Genomic DNA, 18,805 nt, shown 5'->3' with positions numbered 1-18,805 from the left:
ATCAGCCTTGTAGTACTGGTATAAATACTTTATCAAGGTTAGCGTAAAACGCAGTAGATGATAAGATCAATACTGGAAATTTTCTCTATTTCACACATTTAAAATCATGGGAGTATGAAAATATGATTACTGGGTCAATCTCGAACATTACATGGACTCAGAATCTATAGCTATAAAAGAAACAGTTTTCAATATACACTAAATTGAATTTAAAGAATTATATGTATTTTGGGGTAACAGGAAGCAGCCGATTATCCCAAAATTCTTGTTTTGATGCATGTGGCAAGGATTTTGATTTTCTTCAAGTTTTGAGAAAATTACACGTTTAACTTATGGAGAAATATTGCATAGAGAGTACATGAATTGTATGTCCCAACTCCTCCCACAGTTTTCAGTTGAGGATATTATTTCACAGAGTTTGTTTGGGTATTGAAGATGTGCATGTGGCAAGGTTTTTTTTTTAATTTTTTTTTTTTTACAATTTTTGAGAAAATTGCACGTTGTTGAACTTGGTCAGTTTTGAAGAAATATGATAAAGTTAGTGCAGGGTTTCGCAACTAAATTATGATGGTTTTACATTACTTATGCCAGATTAAGTCGATGTGCCAAATTTGAAAAAAAAAAAACGGCGACTGCAAGTGCATGCCGGACCCCTTTGTAAATGTTTAAGTGGTTACAGAGAATGGCTTTTTAATAACTCCTCTTGCCGTTTTGTAAACAACTTGAAGATGTGCATATTGCAAGGATTTTGATTTTTGACAATTTTCTAATATGTTTGAAATATTTTCATGTTAAAAATGTTAATTTTGGGGAAATATTTTCTACACAGAACTCTAGGCCTAAAGACCATAAACTGAGAATAGACTTCAAGTCTAAATTTCAAATCTAGCTAATTTTTGAAATAATTTTCAGAAACAAATAAGATTTTTAGTACATGTTGGCATTTGAATTTTTCTTAAAAACCTGCAGTTTTTTTTAAACATCTGTGCTAGATAAATCTTAAGATATAACTAATCAAAATTTTGATTCAAGTCTATTCTCAGTTTTATAAGGTCTTGGGGCCCGGTTTGTCCGTCTACCACTTGTTACAGTTTTTAAGCTAGGACATATATTCATACAATGCGAAAGAAAGGATGTCACTACTTCATGATAGCTGATACTCACGGAAGTAAAGTTCTACAAATGATGGCTTGAGAAAAACACCAGCGAGGGTCTTTCAACTTGTTTGTTTAAATATTCCTGTAATGCAAACATTATTTATCGTATACATCGGTCTTTCTATAGGGTGTATTGAGGTACAGCAATGTCTGTCCATATTTACATTCAGTTATAAAGATATGACATACTACTTCTGGCATTTTTGCCATGTTCGCTAATCAATGTCACAAAACAAACACCTTATAATAAAAACACCCGATATAACCTTCACACAGGCACACTATGCACCATTTACAGTACTCTTGTATACTGTGATGTCAGTGTTTAGTACACTGAGGTACATCTCAGCATAGCACACTAATTTTTCTCTGGAAGCCTCAACTATGCTGCATAAATTGCTCTGGTTTGAGAGTCTAACAAATATGTCATCACAACCTACTTCACAATGTTACATAGATTTCATAGTTAGTAAAGTGAAGACATGATTAGATCTTTGTTACAGGGCACATTTCACTGATGTTATAAGTTTACTGTCTATCTTTAAAGATGTACTTCACAAGATCATCATGTCACAACTGTTTTATTATTTTATACTTCTTTGTGAATTTCTAAAACTTGACACTCCCAAGACCCAAGTACATTTTTTTTTTAATCACGATCTTGATACATGCCACACAGAATAAGTTTTGTATATTTTATTTGATAAAGAGCACAAAACAATGACATTTGTTTTTTGTAATATTACATATAAACAACATTACATCATGACTGGCATGCTTGTTCAAAACCACCTCTACATTATAATGGAAATGTGGTCATTCAATTTCAAAATCTGAAGCCAATTGCTGGAAAATATTTCCAGTGACCTGTCAAGTGCTTCACAATTCCAAGATGAAATCCAACTGGTATCGGTACTTTGTATATATTATTTCAAAAGGACAAATAATACACTGAAATTCATTAAGACTTCAGTGTCAAAAGTCCTAGAATTTCCTGTAATACATGCATCCTAAGATCTGATATTCAACAAATAATTTTGTGTTGCTGTTTTTTTTATCACCACATGGAACACATATACAGGTATGTAAGTTAATGCAAAGGCCATTGATGTGTGGATACCCTCTCTTTTGCATTCCTTGTGGCTTTTCCACTTCCTATAGTATTCCTTGTGGCTTTTCCACTTCCTATAGTATTCCTTGTGGCTTTTCCACTTCCTATAGTATTCCTTGCGGCTTCTTCCCTCCTTATAGTATTCCCCGTGCCTTTTCCCCTCCCTACAGTATTCCCTCCTTAAAATATTCCTTGTGGCTTCGTCACCTCCCTACTGCATTCCCTGTGGCTTTTTCCCTCCATGAAACTCCTCAATACATAAATGGCAACTCCAATTTCCTGGGGGGAAAAAAAGACAATTTTCAAAATTGTGATTATCATTTAGCACAGGCTTTGAAGCAAAGGAATAAATCAAAGATGCTATTTTTACATCATAATTGTCAATTAATAGCAGATGCAAGTAGGCCTGGCTAATGTGGAATTTGACGACTGAAAGGACAATGTATGATGAGGGCTTTACTGGCCCACCAAAATTGGCAGTCATGATTTCCTTTCAAAATAAAGTGTGTTTTGAGCAAGAACATGACATTCTTGCAAAACTGGCTTCTCTGTTTTAGAATTTTCATCATCAGGTGCTCCAATGTGTGGATCAAAAGCTACAGTTATTACTTATATGTTTGTAATGATGTATAGAGATGATCTTACCTTCTGGAGGTTCTGAGAGGGGTGGATTCAGGCAGTACATGTGGTAACCTCTGTCACAGTCATCACAGAACAACAACTGGTCCTATAAATCACAAACAATAGCGAGATCATGTGTATAAAAAACAAAATATGAAAGCCCTAGCTTAAATAGTTCATGAGATTTTTCACATATAACACTTTGATCCCCCATTGTGGCCACATTCTACCCCTGGTGACCATGAATTGCACAAACTTGGATCTATTCCACATCAGGAAGATTTGATGTAAATTTGAACTTTTCTGGCCAAGTGGTTTTTGAGAAGATTTTCCCTGTATACCGGTACTCGAATGTAAAAATTTAATCCCCTATTGTGGCACCAGTGGCCCCAATCTACCCCTAGAGGTCATGATTTGAACAAACTTGAATCTGCACTATGTCTGGAAGCTTCCGTGTAAATTTCAACTTTTGCTGGCCTAGTGATTCTTGCGAAAAAGATGTTTAAAGATTTTTTTCTATATAATCGGAAGTAAAAATTTGATCCCCAATTGTGGCCCCACCCTACCCTCGGGGGATATGATTTGAACTTGAATTTGCACTATGTCAGGAAGCTTTCATTAAAGTTTGAACTTATCTGGCCCAATGGTTCTAGAGAAGAACATTTTCCCCATATATTCGTATGTAAAACTGTTATCCTCTATTGTGGCCCAACCCTACCCCCGGGGGTTATGATTTTAGCAAACTTGAATCTGCACTATATCTGGCAGATTTCATGTAAATTTCAGCTCTTCTGGCGCAGTGGTTCTTGAGAAGATTTTTAAATGACCCCACCCTATTTTTGCATTTATCTCCCCTTTTAGGGGACATGACCCTTTATTTTAACAAACTTGAAAGTTTGGCATATACAAACAGTATTGTATTTTTATATTTATTTACTTTCACAGATCTGTGAAGGTAAATAAATATACAATACTGTTTGTATATGCCAAATTTTTTAAATCTTTACAGATTTTATGGCTGACAACATTTTGTTGAGAATTTAAGTAGAGCATGATCTCAATATGGAAATTACACTTGTACATAAATTCAAACAAGTAATTAGAGCCCTAAACTTTAATATTTACAGCATTATACACCCTGTGTTTAGAATGACCTCACGAATCTTTGTGATTTGTTACTGTTCATCTTGTGTTAGTTTCTTACATCATTGTCAGAGGTTCCACACAGTCCACAAGACTTGCACTCAATGCACTGCCAGGGGTACTTTTTCACAGAGATTATCATGTTGGCTGTAAACTGCAGGCAAGTGGGATGACCTGTTTTAAACCATCATAAAACCATATTTATAAACCAATTTACATTTAGAATACCATATGGCCAACATATAGAAATACTGTACACACAAACATAAATATTATTTTCCAATTCTAGATCCATATTTTGTACCAGTTATGGTTTAAATATGCTCTTTTTGCTGAAATGTTAGACTTATCTCTCAGTGAAAATTAAACTGAAGTAAAAATAAGGATATGTACAGTATTAATGCAGTATGATAATATTTATCCCCGATGATTCATGAAATTACTATTTCTACAGACTCGGTATCATTCACATGTAGCATATTTTTAAATGATTATGAACATCCAAAAATTATGTTATCTGAACATTTTCTGTTTAGATAGTTCCTTATAAAAATTTCATTTCGTATATATACAATAACAACACTGATCTAGCAAAAAGAAAGTCTCATGAAAAATTGTGGATCTATAGTATGTATGAATACAGACCAGATCTTCCGCAATCACTGCAGGACACCAGCTCCTCCGGCTGGTTGGATTTTTTGTTTTCCTCAGAGTCCCCCAGACAGAAATCGCAGTAATTGTTCGCTGAGATGTCACGCTTGTCCATTCCAGAACGCCCACCTTTTTCTGGGAAATACGCATTCAGTGAATATTCTGTACATTTACGGTACTAGTAGTTTCCATGCAAATAAGAAAATCAATCAAATTCTGCAAATGATTTGCATAAAGAATAGAAATTAGCATGCAAATTATTGAATAAATTAAAATAACTATTAACACCAACATCAACTAGTTACCAAAGTCAACATGGGCTAGATCTAACAAACAACAAATTATGCCACTCCCCACAACACACAAGTAACCCAACGACACGCTGGATTGTTCACAAAATTAACACTTATCCACACACAAGATTTTGATCAAATGACAGCAGTTGGGTCCATTCAGAAATGCATTAAATATATAATAAATCAATTACCCGATAAGTTATATTTCATTAGATACATATGAATCATGGCATTTTAGTACATTGTGTAAATAGAAGGCACTTGCTTTAGCATTTTAGCTTGTTCTAAATAAAAATGATAATTATACCAAATAAACGATATTTTGTGTAATACTAATCATACATGGTCCATTATCCCCCTGCAGACAAATATATAGCAACTTGTCCTTATATTCATTTGCTCATTCATTTAGTTGCTTGTTAATTAAACCTTGATTACAAAATCTAAAGCACATTTCTTTTCCAATTTCTATCACACATATACTCAATATTGGAGGAATGAGGCTTTATATACATGTAAATGCTCTGGTTCTTACTGGTTTTCAAAGTTACAGACTGGAATAATTCCAAATGTCTAAGAAACATTTCTTTAACCAATTCCAGTCAAAATTTCCTGATTGATACTTTACACATAAATCTTACATCTTATTGGTTTCAAGATTACATGTGATGGGTTAGGCTGATTGAGAAGGAAATTACACAATACTTGGCGTGTAGGATTTTAGTCACATTTCTTATTAAATTTTTATACAACTTTTCTGGGGTTAAACTACTGTATAGCGGTTTTTTTTCTGCGGGGTGATAGATTTGGCTTACTTAGCAGTTAGATTGCTTTCCATCTAAATTTCACTCGCCAAACTTCAGCATTTGCAAGAGAGATAACTCTTCCTTGTCTGCCAAAATTATCAGCATACCTTCGAGCCAGCAAAGCACCAAATTTTAGACCCGCAGAAAAAAAATCCGCTATGCGGTATGTACACATAAAAAGGTGTGGTTCCCTACTGGTTTTCAAGAAGGACGGTTTAAGGTCAAGTGCATTGGTGAGTTGTTTTCTTGCACAATAGGTTTTACTGCATAATTTGATTCCAAATGCACATGTCCGGATGTTACATATTGTATCATAGACTTCCTACATGTTTTCAATTCTTAACACCTGCATAAAAGGCTAAAGTCAGCACTAATGGAAGACTGCTATCTGATATTATGTCTTATTGCAAGGGACTCCTGATTTGCAGAGCTTTATCAAAACTTAAAAGTGTTGACTCCTACATCGAGTTTCAATGACAAACTCTCATACTAATTCTGGAAGAGTATACCGGTAATCTAGTAATTCAGCTTCTTACATAAACTGATAGCTTTGAATATAAAATTTGATTCATATACAAGTCCAATAACCATCTTAACAAAGTTCATATAAAATTATTCTTTACACATCCATTTATCCAAAATAATCATTGTATGAAGAAAAAGTATTTCTTGTCAATTCATTGCACATTGGCATCACAAGTACAGAATACACATGAAAATCCCCTTTCCATTGCCAGTAAACAACAGATAAACTAGTAAAGATGTCCCAGTTATCAATACCTAGAGCACCTACACTGGCTTTGTACCGATGTAAGAAAAGCACTATTGAGTGAGCACCTCGCACCATCTAATGATAATAACTGATTTAGAAGAAGAACCTGCTAGTTTTCAGAACATGTCTCTCAACTTGTGTATATTTTATGAACACAATACATGTATGTTCAGATCAATAATATCAAACAGTTACTATGGCATCACAAAACTCCATATAAAACCCACTACATATCAAAATATTTACATTTCCAATGTTTTTGTCTTTACATGTATATCTCTACAAATTGTAATGATAGCCAAAATAAATGAAAGTAGAAAGTAAAGATAAGAAATAAACTTCATTTGAAAATACATGAGGGCATGAACTGCAATGTTTCACATGTGCTTACTTTTCATGAAGCATTAACATGCTTCGTGAAGGATGCTGGCATGAAGCACTGCAAGTTCATTATCATACTCGTATATATTTTCAAAAACGAATTTTTTTTTCTTAAATACAGCCATGGGTTTTCCACATGTGTATAACATACATGTATCAGAGAACAAAACCACTGTGAGATTTTTTTTTAACAATATAAAGGTATCATTAGCAGGTGTCACTCACTCATTAATGCGACATCTTATCAGCCATGGTTCTTCTCTATATCCTCAATAGTTACATGTACCTAGCTCCATAAGCACTTACATTCATGGAAGGCAAGGTATTAATATGAATTTTTTTCTATATGGTATTAAAATACAAAATGCACACGTCACTGCAATTCTATATATATACATGTAACTTTTAAAAAAAGAATTATGATTTTTATTACACTTTCATTAAAAGCATATAAGGTAAATAGATAGCACTTGTGTTTTGGAATTTCTTATGTATGTCATTTCTTGATATTAAATCACTAAGGAATATTACAGGTTTACTCAAAAGTTATTGTAACTACATAATGAAATACAGGATTGAAGTTCAAACTTGAGTTGTAGGTGCTGAATGGCTGTGTCAGAGCAAAATTAAAAGTTCATTATAGAAATAATGATTGATATAGAGTAATTAAGTCTATAAGCAGAATGAGTTTCCAATCAGTGTTTCTATATGACGATTATGAAGTACAAAGTTCTGTGTGGGTTCCCGTGCAGTATTGTGTCCCGTGTGTTCTGATGTACAGAGAACAATCAAGATGCTGTTTAAATGTCAGTAATTTTAGAAATGCTACAACCATAGCCAGCCTCATTTTGTTTTTGGTTTTTTTTTTGTACAAATACCTGACACTGTACCAGATGAAGAAGCAACCAGGGACTTAAGGACTGAAACGAAAACTGGGAATTAATTGTCTACATCTAATATGGTCTCAAGTTGTTATACACACAAAAAAAAAAAATGCATGCAAATTTACCATACATAGACCACAGAAATAGGATACACAATACTGACTATATACATGTTATACTCATCCAAATGTACAATATTTGTAGACTGTGTCAATTTTCTGAATAGTGAAGCATGCAGATTACTTTTAATAGCTGACATGAAAAAATGAACATTAAAATATGTAAAGGAAAGAAAAAAGTATGAATACAGAACATGGCAATTCTCATGGGATGATTCATGTGCTTGGAAGTTCACCATTGCAAATGTTTGTGTTTATATATGAATTAAAAAATTACAAACACATTTTTCATCTGGTATTATTTCCTATTAATGTATGCATAATCTTCAAGGATGTTGTTATTGGAATGATGTAAAGCATATACACTAAGCTACAATAATAAAATGGATTCTACTAGTCTTTTACACATCAATTACCTTCCTTTTAATCCATATATCATAAAATCTGTAGTGACTAGGAGTATCAAAATAATTCTGCACTTCCAAAAAGGACTTGAAGAAATTAAACAAATTTGCATAGAGAGAAAAAAATGTCTGAACTGTAAAATATACATGTATTGTGTAAGGTTGCTCTTGTGTGCAGATGTCTTGTATGACATTTTCTTTCATGAAAAAAAAAACAACTTTAAACCTTTTCAAGCTTTCTTTAACAAACAAAATAGATGTACAACTAATGTATAAAGTACTAGTAGACTGCAGACACTGAATTAGTGCGAGTGTGCAAGCATGGAACATAACACAGCATTTAGAAATACAAACCGGCGGTCCGACTAGAAGCCCTGGCGGGGGGCTTTGGTGAGGGAACTGTTTCATCCTCGATCATGCCATTATGGAAATGATTGTAATGGTACTGTAGACCTGGTCTTGTCTTGTATCTAGCCCCACAAGCTGTTCATCAGAAATACAACAGCCAGTCAACATGTGCTCATACATCTAAGCTCGCTCTATTTATAATTTCTAACATTGTTGATCTCCAACATGCCTTTTCTTCAGTCTTGATTTTCATTTTAAAAAATAACATAGCTAACTTTGCAAATTCATAAAAAAAAAAAAAGCTGGAATGAAAATTGTTTTACTCCCAAAATGAATTATAAAAAAAGCACCAGATACATATCGAGATTCAAAAGACAGGAAAACTAGGCACCAAATACAAGAATTTTAAAATTAACAACACAAAATTATTTTTTTTTTAAACATTTCAGTTTTAGTTAAGAAATATACATACACAGTTAAAATAAAAACCTATAATCATCTGATGAACAATCAGAATGGGGATATCATAAATGATGCAAATATAGAACAATACTTGTCCACTATAAGCATCGCAGTTGTCTCCAAGCAAGCTCCACATAACTAGCTGTTCTTTTGAACTATTGAAAAGCTCATGTGAAGCTCATAGATACAACAGAGGACATGGTATTAAATATGAAAAGCTAATTCACAAAAACGTAATGCATGACAAATTCTGTTATCATTTTATACATGTATGTGCTTGCATGAAATTTCTGAGAGTGCATTTCACATAAATGTTTTAATACTACTTTCATAGCAATCATATAAAGGAAGCTAGGAATCTTTTAAAGTGTGCACAAAACTTAGCTTTTTACATGTTGTCGGTATTTTTGACAAATTCCTACAGCAGAGAAAGCATTCATGCACATTTGCTTTGGTTACAAAATTATCAATAATCTTTCCCCAAGGGCAAAAAATATCGCTGACGAACAAACATGGATATGAATAACATTTCCATATACACTTAATACAGTATGTGTACTTATTTTAATGTATCTAAAATTTTGTGCAATTGGAGTTGATGCACTATGTGGCATAATCATGATATAGCACTTATTTCATGTGTGATAATTGCGATAATGGATAGAAACTTTTATATTTTAGCACAACCATAAATTAGTGCTCTTTGATTCACCGCCAAAGATGTTAAAATATAAACCCACTAAAATAAATACACACACATAAATTTACACATTAATACATAGCGTTCACAAAATTTTGAGTAAAAAATAAGAAACTCATATTCAGTTTTTGTAGAGAAGTAAACAAACTGTAGTCGATCCTGCTAGATAATTTGAAGAAGCTTCATAGATCCTAAAGTATTCAATCATCATGGACACAGTAGTAGCAGATACATGTAAATTGATTAATGCTGTACAGAGCACAAGGACCTGTCACATGTCTGAACAATGCCATGCATCCTGTCTGCAGGACCCACCCTCCATTACCAAGGTGATTAACTGTGCAGTATAAAACAAAAGCACACAAATCTGCATGCAGTCTATCACCTTTCCATGACTTTGTCCGTCCTGTAACAGAGTTGTCACACCCTCAGTAGATCCACATTGTCATTCAATCACACCTCACCCATTATTAGGACTATGCCTCACTCACTACAGATAGGCTCACTCTTGTAGTACCGCTACTCAGTTAAATACCACATTACATTTCATCAGAGATCACATCAAATTTCATCATGGACCACATTACATTTCATCATGGACCACATAACATTTCATCATGGACCACATTACATTTCATCATGGACCACATTACATTTCATCATGGACCCTGATATTGTTTAACTAAATATTTTATGTTGCTTTCTGTGTGTTGTAGGAATTACAAATCAAATATTCCAATGTGCAAATCAGTATGTGCAAAAATATATTGAAAAAAATAAAATCAGATACAGTTGGTCATGCAGTGTATATTGTGAAATAATAAAACAAAGAAAACAGAAGCCATAGTTGTTTGTCACTCCTGAGTTGATTTTTTCCTTCATGCTTAACAAGGTATTCAAATTGTTGGTTAGATGTTGAAATCTTATCTACTCATAAACTGGATAAATATTTTAAACATGCCGAGTATAGAGATGGCCAATATTCTACAGAATAATCATGAACTCACATTTAAAATTTCACAGACATACTGTGCATATAAAATTTGTCCACCTTTTCAGGTTTTTAAAAGTTTTAATTGGTGATACAGTAATGAACATGTATTGTGCCCAGCATGTACTTTCCCCAATCATGCTCTGTGACAAAACAACGACTATCAATTTCTATTGCTACATGTATAATACTTTAGTCAGTTGTTAAATGATATATAAGAACCAACAAGAAGTCAATGGGCCACATCACTCACTTGGGCAGCTGTATTTTCCAATATAAAGCATTAAACCCAAAATATGGTACCATCCTGGTCCGCATATTGATTTTATATATTGTACCCCTGTGGTTCTTGAGAAACAATATTCCTATCTACTCCTACCTGAAACATTTATTCTCTCTTGTAACCAGAGGGGTCAAGATATGAACAAGCTTTAATTCAAACTACACAAAGATACTTTTGCATAGAAATTTTATGCATGTAGTTCTTGAGAACAAGATATCTAAAGAATTTTTTTCTTTGTAAAAATGGTACCTCTCTTGTACACCACCCTGATTTCAGGTGCCATGGTGTGGAGAAACTTGAATCTACACTACATAAAGATGCTTGCATATCAATTTGATATATCGTGCTTTTGTGGTTCTTTAAAAGCCGATTCCTAAAGAAACTGTCCAATTCTATGTTAAAATTTGAACATGTTCCTCTGTCTTGGTCATTGGGGTGTTAGTGTTAATTAAATTGCATCTACCTTGCATGACGATGCATCCTATATTTAGCTTTGCATTATGACCCCAAGCTGAATCTTTATATTCAATATTTTCATAAAATTGACTTTTGCATTTCGTATATCTATGATTTATTCACACAATTGGAATAAAACTTATAATATAAATCTTTGCTCACAAAATGTTTTTTGTAGATCCACTGACCTTTAGTTACAGAATTCTGAATCCCCCCCCCCCTTTACTCATGAACACTTACATGTATGTCAAATTTGGTTGAAATTTGTCCTTTGGCTCTTGAGAAGACAATGAAAAATGTGAAAAGTTTAAATCAGATGGACAGACAGATGCTGACCAAAACTTGATCAGAACTACATGTACCTTCATTTTTTTCTTTTTTGAAATCTTATTTAGTTCATCTTTAGACAAGGAAAAGCAAAACAGCGATTGGCCTTTTCCATCAACTCCAAAGTTTTGACTGCCAGTTTTGTTGCTCAATTCAATTTATTGTTCATACTTTATGTAATATTGTTGAAAAACATGTAGATATACTACAGAAAATCTACTACAGAACTGGAGAGGTGTATCACAGTAAGCATAGAATCAGATGAAAATACAAACAATAAAGAGCGTGTTTACTGTCTCATCAAAACAGGTACCAGCATTGTAGGAAAACCGACATAAATTGTATATGCACATAATTTAATTTTCCTACAATACACAAAAAGAAGCCTCATAAATTAATATCAATTATGCCTTTGAGTATAAATATACACTGTTACTGTATATGATATGAAGAGTTATTTACAGGAAATGGAAAGTCTAGCAGAAGTGAAGAAAACTTACTACTTTAACAAATGATTGCATAGAGCAAACCAAAGAAAAGACACTAAATGATCTCGGTATGGATTTGTTAGAATTCTGACCTTCACAGGAGTATGGCTTGTCTTTCTCTTCAGATATCTGTGGTTGTTCCTTCTCAGTATTTTTCTTCCTTCCTCTTCCTGTCGTCTGTTAACATCAGCATATAAATGACATAACTAAACCAAAACAACAGCACAGATACCGGTAAACACAGTCATACTATTATATATCTGTCTGAAGGATTCTCCTCTACAGCATCTCGCAAATCATAATTCATGTACTTGTGTAATTGTGATTTCATCTTAAAACTCAATGAAAAATGTACTTTCGATTTTCATAGATAAAATTCAAAAAATTGGAAAAGTTTTTCACAGTGTTCATAGGCACAGTGCACATGAAGTAATAGGTGTGTTATACGTGATTACAACAGAGGCAAACCTTCTTTTTCTTTTTTTTGATGTAGGTTTCCTCATAGTCGCTGATGTCCGATTGATCATCGACCATTTCCCCTGCATCCGGTGGCTCACTGAGGTTGTCATAATCATCATACCATCGGTCTTTGCTGTTTTCACTGTATTTTTCTCCTTCCTCTTCCTTGCATATTGCAGGATTTTCCACAGTGTTTATCTGATGCATGTCTACAAGGTATGTACAATGGAAAAAATGCAATCCATGGAAGTTTACATAACACTATGTGACAAAACACATTTCTCAATAGACTATATATCATAAATCTACATGAAAGATAAGTATTATGTAAAAACTATGCTAAATTGACAAATACTCTTTGCACATCTCTGTACATGGGGTCTGAAATTATAATCTGTGAAATCATTTATTAATAAATCAATAGGGGCCAATTTTTTGTGATTGTGAAAATTTTACAATGGGATACACTGAAACATTACAGACTTTGTATATATTTAATATAAAGGATATCACAAAAATTAAGTCACCCTAAATTACAATGTGAATTGATTCCATGACCCCCACCCTCTTCACTACACTTACCTGACTCCCCAGTCTCGACCTCACTTGGCTTGTTTACACGATTCTCTGTGTTCATGAATGCTAATCGTTTTTTCTTTTTCCATCTGTAGGCTGGGTAAGAATAAAGCTGTCCGTATGTTTGACCTATCAAAAAAAAAAAAAAAACCCACTACAATCATAAAGTATATAAAATTCTAGTATTCTGGTACATGTAAACATCAACTTTTAATTTCTTTTATGCTACAAATAACTAAAGTCCCTATCTGGCAAACAAATTTGCTACACGGGCTACCATAATAGAAATATTGGCTGATAGATAACTGTTAATATGCCCGTTTTAAACAAAATAAAATTTTTTACAAAGTTCCGATGCCTTTTACTCCAGTAAATAAACTCGATGGATGAAATTTTTGGTATGATGGACAGTATGGAGCCTCATCTGAATAAATTTGTTTAAAATTCAGCATAACCTAACTATTCATAAAATTCCATACTCAGTATTAACAGGGCCAGATCATGCCATTTGTGAACCTACATCATCTTTTTTCAAGCAACAAACGAATGACAAATGTTTCCTGTCTTTATATTGCAGAAACATCTACACAATTGTGAAGGTGTCTCATGTACAGACCTGGCAGTCTGTCTCTGTAGGGGTGCCACAGAGCTGTGTGACTTTGTGCTACCCCTGTCTGGGAGTCCAAGAATGGCAGTCTCATTTTCCTCTCAATCCCCATCCTCATGTTCAGACTGGCTGTGTGTTCTATAGCCTCCTTGTACAACGACTCCCCTCCCATACTGAAAAATATTAAGTGTTTTCTTAATAATTTGAAACATATTGCAAGACTCTGACAATGAATGTCATTTACAATTCATCTCCTTTCTGAATTCAATGTGCAAAAATCATTGAAGTATCAATGGTTCTTCTGCATTGAATTGATCAGAATGTTGCCTCAGTGCAAACATCATACTCATAGCCATAGATGGTCAGTTGTTGGATATTTTTTCTCCTTTTAAAACACTTACCTTAATTCTAAATTCAAATGAAAGAAAGCAGAGGTGAGCAAGCTCACATAGCCCACACTCCAACATTGCTTGACAATGCCTCACATAATGAATGGTAATGCTATGCATTACTGCAAGAACAGGGCAGACGGGCTCAAAATTCAATAATTATGCCACTCCCACAAAAATTATTGAATCTGAATTTTATTGGAATATACACATCTACACAGTGTGACCTTATTAACTACAAAGTTTCATGAAATTCTGTTGAGCGGTCTCAAAGGAGTTGTGCTGACAAGAACAGGACAAACAGGCTCGAAATTCTAAGTTCAAAAGGGACATAACTCCCACAAAAATTATTGAATCAGAATTTCCTGGGAATATGCACAACACCCCCAAATTGTTAGCCCACTGTCAATCAAACATTTAACAATAGATCTCAGGTGGAGTGACATCTGCAGTTAGAGCTACCAGAGAGGAGGTGTTTTGATAATAATAACAGCCAGTACCTACAGACATTCTTTAGATCTTGAGGAAGCCCTGTATTCTAGAGTTTTGATAGCATTGACCTGTCCACAACTACTATTTATTTGTAATTCAATTGTTTTTAAAAAGACCCCCGAACAACGCAATTTTAATATAATTGTAATCCCCCCCCCCTTTATATACATCTATTATAAATTAAACAATCAGAAATCAATGTCTCCTGAAATTTTCTCAGGACGTTTTGTATTCGTCACGGATAAGGACCTCTACAGTTGTTAATAAATAAATTAACACCCCTTCTTATTACCACTGATCGATTCTTTTATTTGTGGTTTGACATTCATAATAGTAATCACTTTAATGTGATCCACGAATATCCAAGTGAATTGCATGATGACGGCAATTTACAATAAGTTTTAATATTGTCCTACATAATTTTAATGCTGACTTCCCCGCATCATTCAATTTGTTGTGACGATCATGTTCCATTCGTGTGTCTCAGTTTAAAAGAAAAGTAAAGTGCCTTTCACCTTTTAAATCGTCATAACATTTTAATAATCCCATATCAAAATTTTATGCATGCTTTTTCAGAAATAAAGACCATCAACTTGAACGTAGACTCGTGGTCCGCCATAATTTTGGTGCGCTATCCCAAGTGATTTTTCATTTAAGTAACATGGCTTTAAAACTTTTGTACACAAATACGATCAGACATCAACGGGGGAGTTCATAGCTTCTTGCTCTATCTTGTTGGTAGATAATTGGTAATTTGGAGGAGCAGTGATGCGGTATATTTGATCGTTCATATAGAAAAGTGTTTGAAAAGTTCCCGGATTAACAAATGGTCATTATCAAAGTGAAAGTAGAACCGAAAGACGCCCAAAGGACATTTTGATAAAAAAAATTCCGTAAAACAACTAGTCCAAATAAAAAACATGGTATCAAGTTTTAAACTAATTCGAAGAATGTCTACTTTCCAGAAAGCAAAAAAAAATAATTTAAAATTCCAAGTGTGGAAAAAAAGTGTGGTTGGGGCAAATTTCACGGGTTGGTTGGAGTACATCAAACAAATCAATTTTTATTTTAAGCCTTGAAATTACACTTTCTGGTGTTACCATTTAGATTACATGAAAATTACAACACTTTCCCTATAGCCAGATGTTGCGATATAGTAACTTACATTCTTTTCAGACCGATTTAACAAATGGCCCGTAAAATAGTGGAAATTGTATGTATTTTTCTTTAATGGAACGTGTATCAACTAGCGACAGGTACATCATCATTGAAGAAAATCATCGCTGCATCAAATTTTGCCACGATATTCCAATAAATTGTTAGTTTAGAGTTCAGTAGAGGGGTATTTTTTTTCCAAGATGACAACTTTCATCCCTTTTTTTGATATACTACTTGCAGGGTGTAATTCAAACAATGTATTAATTGCCGAAACGTGACGGCATCTTTATCAAAATGATTTTAAAGGGGTTTTTACAAGAGGATTCACATTATCCATCTCCCCCCCCCCCCCCCCCCCCCCCCCCCACAATTCGGAAGACAAGCCCCATTATCCAATATAAAAGTCTACTAACTTACTAAGATTTGGGGAATCTCCGATTAATATATTCATTTACTAGGAGGACTGGAACTGCTTTTCATTTCAATTACTAATTTGATACTGGCTAGTCCGAAATATCTGACGTTTTCCTGGCACAGTAAATATCAAAATCATAAAAAAGAAATCCAGGAAAACGTCAGATATTTCAAAATTAGAAATTGAAAAGGCATAATCATGTTATTCGCACCGCAGTTTATTCCGTAATGTACCCCACCATCACCCACAAGGTTGTTTTAATTTATACTTCTTTCACCGGTGCCATATTTGAATGTTTTGAAAATTTGCATATTCCTATAGTAATTTAACGGAATAAACCAAATTTAAAGAGCAAATAACTCTTACTAAAGGAAAAATAAATCTTACACTTTATCGCGCGGTGCGAATAACATGATTATGCCATTGAAAAGCAGTTGCAGTTGTCCTGGCACAGTAAATATTAAAATCATAAAAAAAGCCAGGAAAACGTAAGATATTTCGGACTAAATACTGGCATGTATTTTTATACAGGGCTCGAAATTAGCGAGAAATACTCGCAAAATGCGAGTACATTTGAAAAATAGCGAGTAAAAATAGTGGACACTCGAAAATTTTAGCGAGTGGTGATTTACAAACTATGATCGTATCGTATCCGTTTTATACGGTAATGCGCCATTCACTTTTCTTAAACTTGCACTCTGGATCATACAAACGCTTACATGAACGATCGATTTCAATAACCGTTTCTATCCGGATTTTTCTTTTACGATTTTTAAGGAACTCGGAGTAAAACAAATGCTTTAGAGGTCGGACATATGATTATGATGAAAAATGCATGTGCCACGAGTCCTGTTCACCTATAGAGGTGATTAAATTGAATTCTAAGTGTGAGGTTTTTGTTATTCATTTATCTAAGAAGAAGAAAAAAGTCGGAGTCTATGTTTTACAAAGTCTTCCGGTAGATATTTTTATCAGAATCATGAGAATGTCCTATCTAAATTAATTTATTGTCATATTCAGGTCGGGTTGTAGTGATGACACGAGTGCACTGCTCACCGCATAGACGATTATCAAAAAAGTCCATGGGGCTCATGATCGTGCTGCTTATAAAACCATGAATCCCGGATGCGCTTTGAAAAATCACTAGTGACAACTCTGATGTGGCATGAAATTGGACCTGCGGTAAACAGGTTGTGGATTATAGGTGCGATAATCAAGAGACCTAAACATGACTTACGTAACTTAGTGTCTTGTCCAAACGATGCCTGTTGACCCACAAGGCTCAGTAATGAATAATGCTGGGGAAAATACATGTAATTGATTTTTTTAAAAAACATGAAAAAAGAGCACTGCTTCATAATTTTTATTTTAGCTTGTAGGTTTTCATTTTAGCCTGTGGATTTTTTACCCACAGGCTAAAATTAGCCTGTGGTAGAAAAAGTTAATTTCGACCCCTGTTTATAATGCTCAAAATAAAACGCAACTTCGAATATATTCAACAACATTGAATAACACAGACTCCCTGTATGTCAACATGAATCCTTACACTAATTTCACCGAGAATATCTAATAAACCTCATATAAACAATCTCCATGCTCCAATGAATTTCTGATTTCAATGAGCCATGATTGTGGGCTCCGATATTAAAGGTGCGCTTAATCAACGCATGATGAAGACTGTGAACTTTTCATGAAGATAACGACAGCTAAAACATTAAACTCAAGAATTTCATACCATTTCTTTAATGTTTCCACTTCAATCTTAAAATCCATCGCCATCTTCGTGCTTTGTTTCACTGGTATGTCAAGGGAGGGAACCAGTTTTATTTGCTAGATAAGTCGTGCTATGAACTATTCCTTTTTCAAAAGTGAGAAAGATTTATTTCACAAAAACTATTAAAAGTTTTGCAAGTCCCAGTTAGACAATAATATGACCATGAAATTCAATATACGCTACAATCAGACCAACACCTTTTTATCTAAATATTGTTGATTTTTTGGCTACTGATCACCCTACTTTTTTTTTTATATTGCAGAGATAATTATATTGGATGATGAAAATGCACAAATACTCAAACAAATCAGTAAAATGATTTTAAAACAGGGATATAGAATACTAAGGGTTGTATAACTATGTATGTATAATTTACTCCTTGTCGATTTCAAATAAACACATCTATAAATAAGCTACCTCTCCCGAATACTTGGGGTACAAGACTGCCAGTCTGATTGACTTGGCAAAGGCACCGTCCCTTGGTACCCCCTGTATTCGTGACAACATTTTATAATATTGTTTCATTTTCCTACCC

General features: G+C 33.9%; 1 protein-coding gene across 5 annotated transcripts; it reads right to left on the bottom strand.

Moving 5' to 3' along the window:
* Positions 1-1,838: 1,838 nt before the first annotated feature.
* On the bottom strand, positions 1,839-18,333 carry LOC125670013 (zinc finger protein ubi-d4-like). Of its 5 annotated transcripts, XM_056161908.1 has the most exons (12): positions 18,232-18,333; positions 14,052-14,215; positions 13,442-13,564; positions 12,869-13,068; positions 12,493-12,577; positions 10,241-10,261; positions 8,700-8,828; positions 7,817-7,858; positions 4,678-4,818; positions 4,094-4,206; positions 2,914-2,995; positions 1,839-2,547 (listed from the first exon to the last, which is right to left on the bottom strand). In XM_056161908.1, exons 1-12 carry the CDS (start codon positions 18,273-18,275, stop codon positions 2,480-2,482), a joined length of 1,212 nt encoding a protein of 403 aa, XP_056017883.1. In that variant the 5' UTR covers positions 18,276-18,333; the 3' UTR covers positions 1,839-2,479. The 5 variants fall into 5 exon arrangements, with proteins under 5 accessions (XP_056017883.1, XP_056017885.1, XP_056017884.1 ...); XM_056161910.1 differs by lacking the exon at positions 7,817-7,858; XM_056161909.1 differs by lacking the exon at positions 10,241-10,261 and having other exon boundaries at positions 18,232-18,332.
* Positions 18,334-18,805: the final 472 nt, after the last annotated feature.

Source organism: Ostrea edulis, chromosome 4 (assembly GCF_947568905.1).
Source record: "Ostrea edulis chromosome 4, xbOstEdul1.1, whole genome shotgun sequence".
NCBI lineage: Eukaryota > Metazoa > Mollusca > Bivalvia > Ostreida > Ostreidae > Ostrea > Ostrea edulis.
Note: the sequence above shows the minus strand (reverse complement) of the source record. Positions and strands in the feature narration are given on the sequence as shown.

Coding starts and splice junctions, on each gene's coding strand:
- LOC125670013 (XM_056161908.1), bottom strand. CDS start 18,275: ATGGCGATGGATTTTAAGATTGAAGTGGAAACATTAAAGAAATG. Junction 13,069..13,441: donor GGTCGAGACTGGGGAGTCAG/GTAAGTGTAGTG, acceptor CATACCTTGTAG/ACATGCATCAGATAAACACT. Junction 4,207..4,677: donor CAGTGATTGCGGAAGATCTG/GTCTGTATTCAT, acceptor GGTTTAAAACAG/GTCATCCCACTTGCCTGCAG.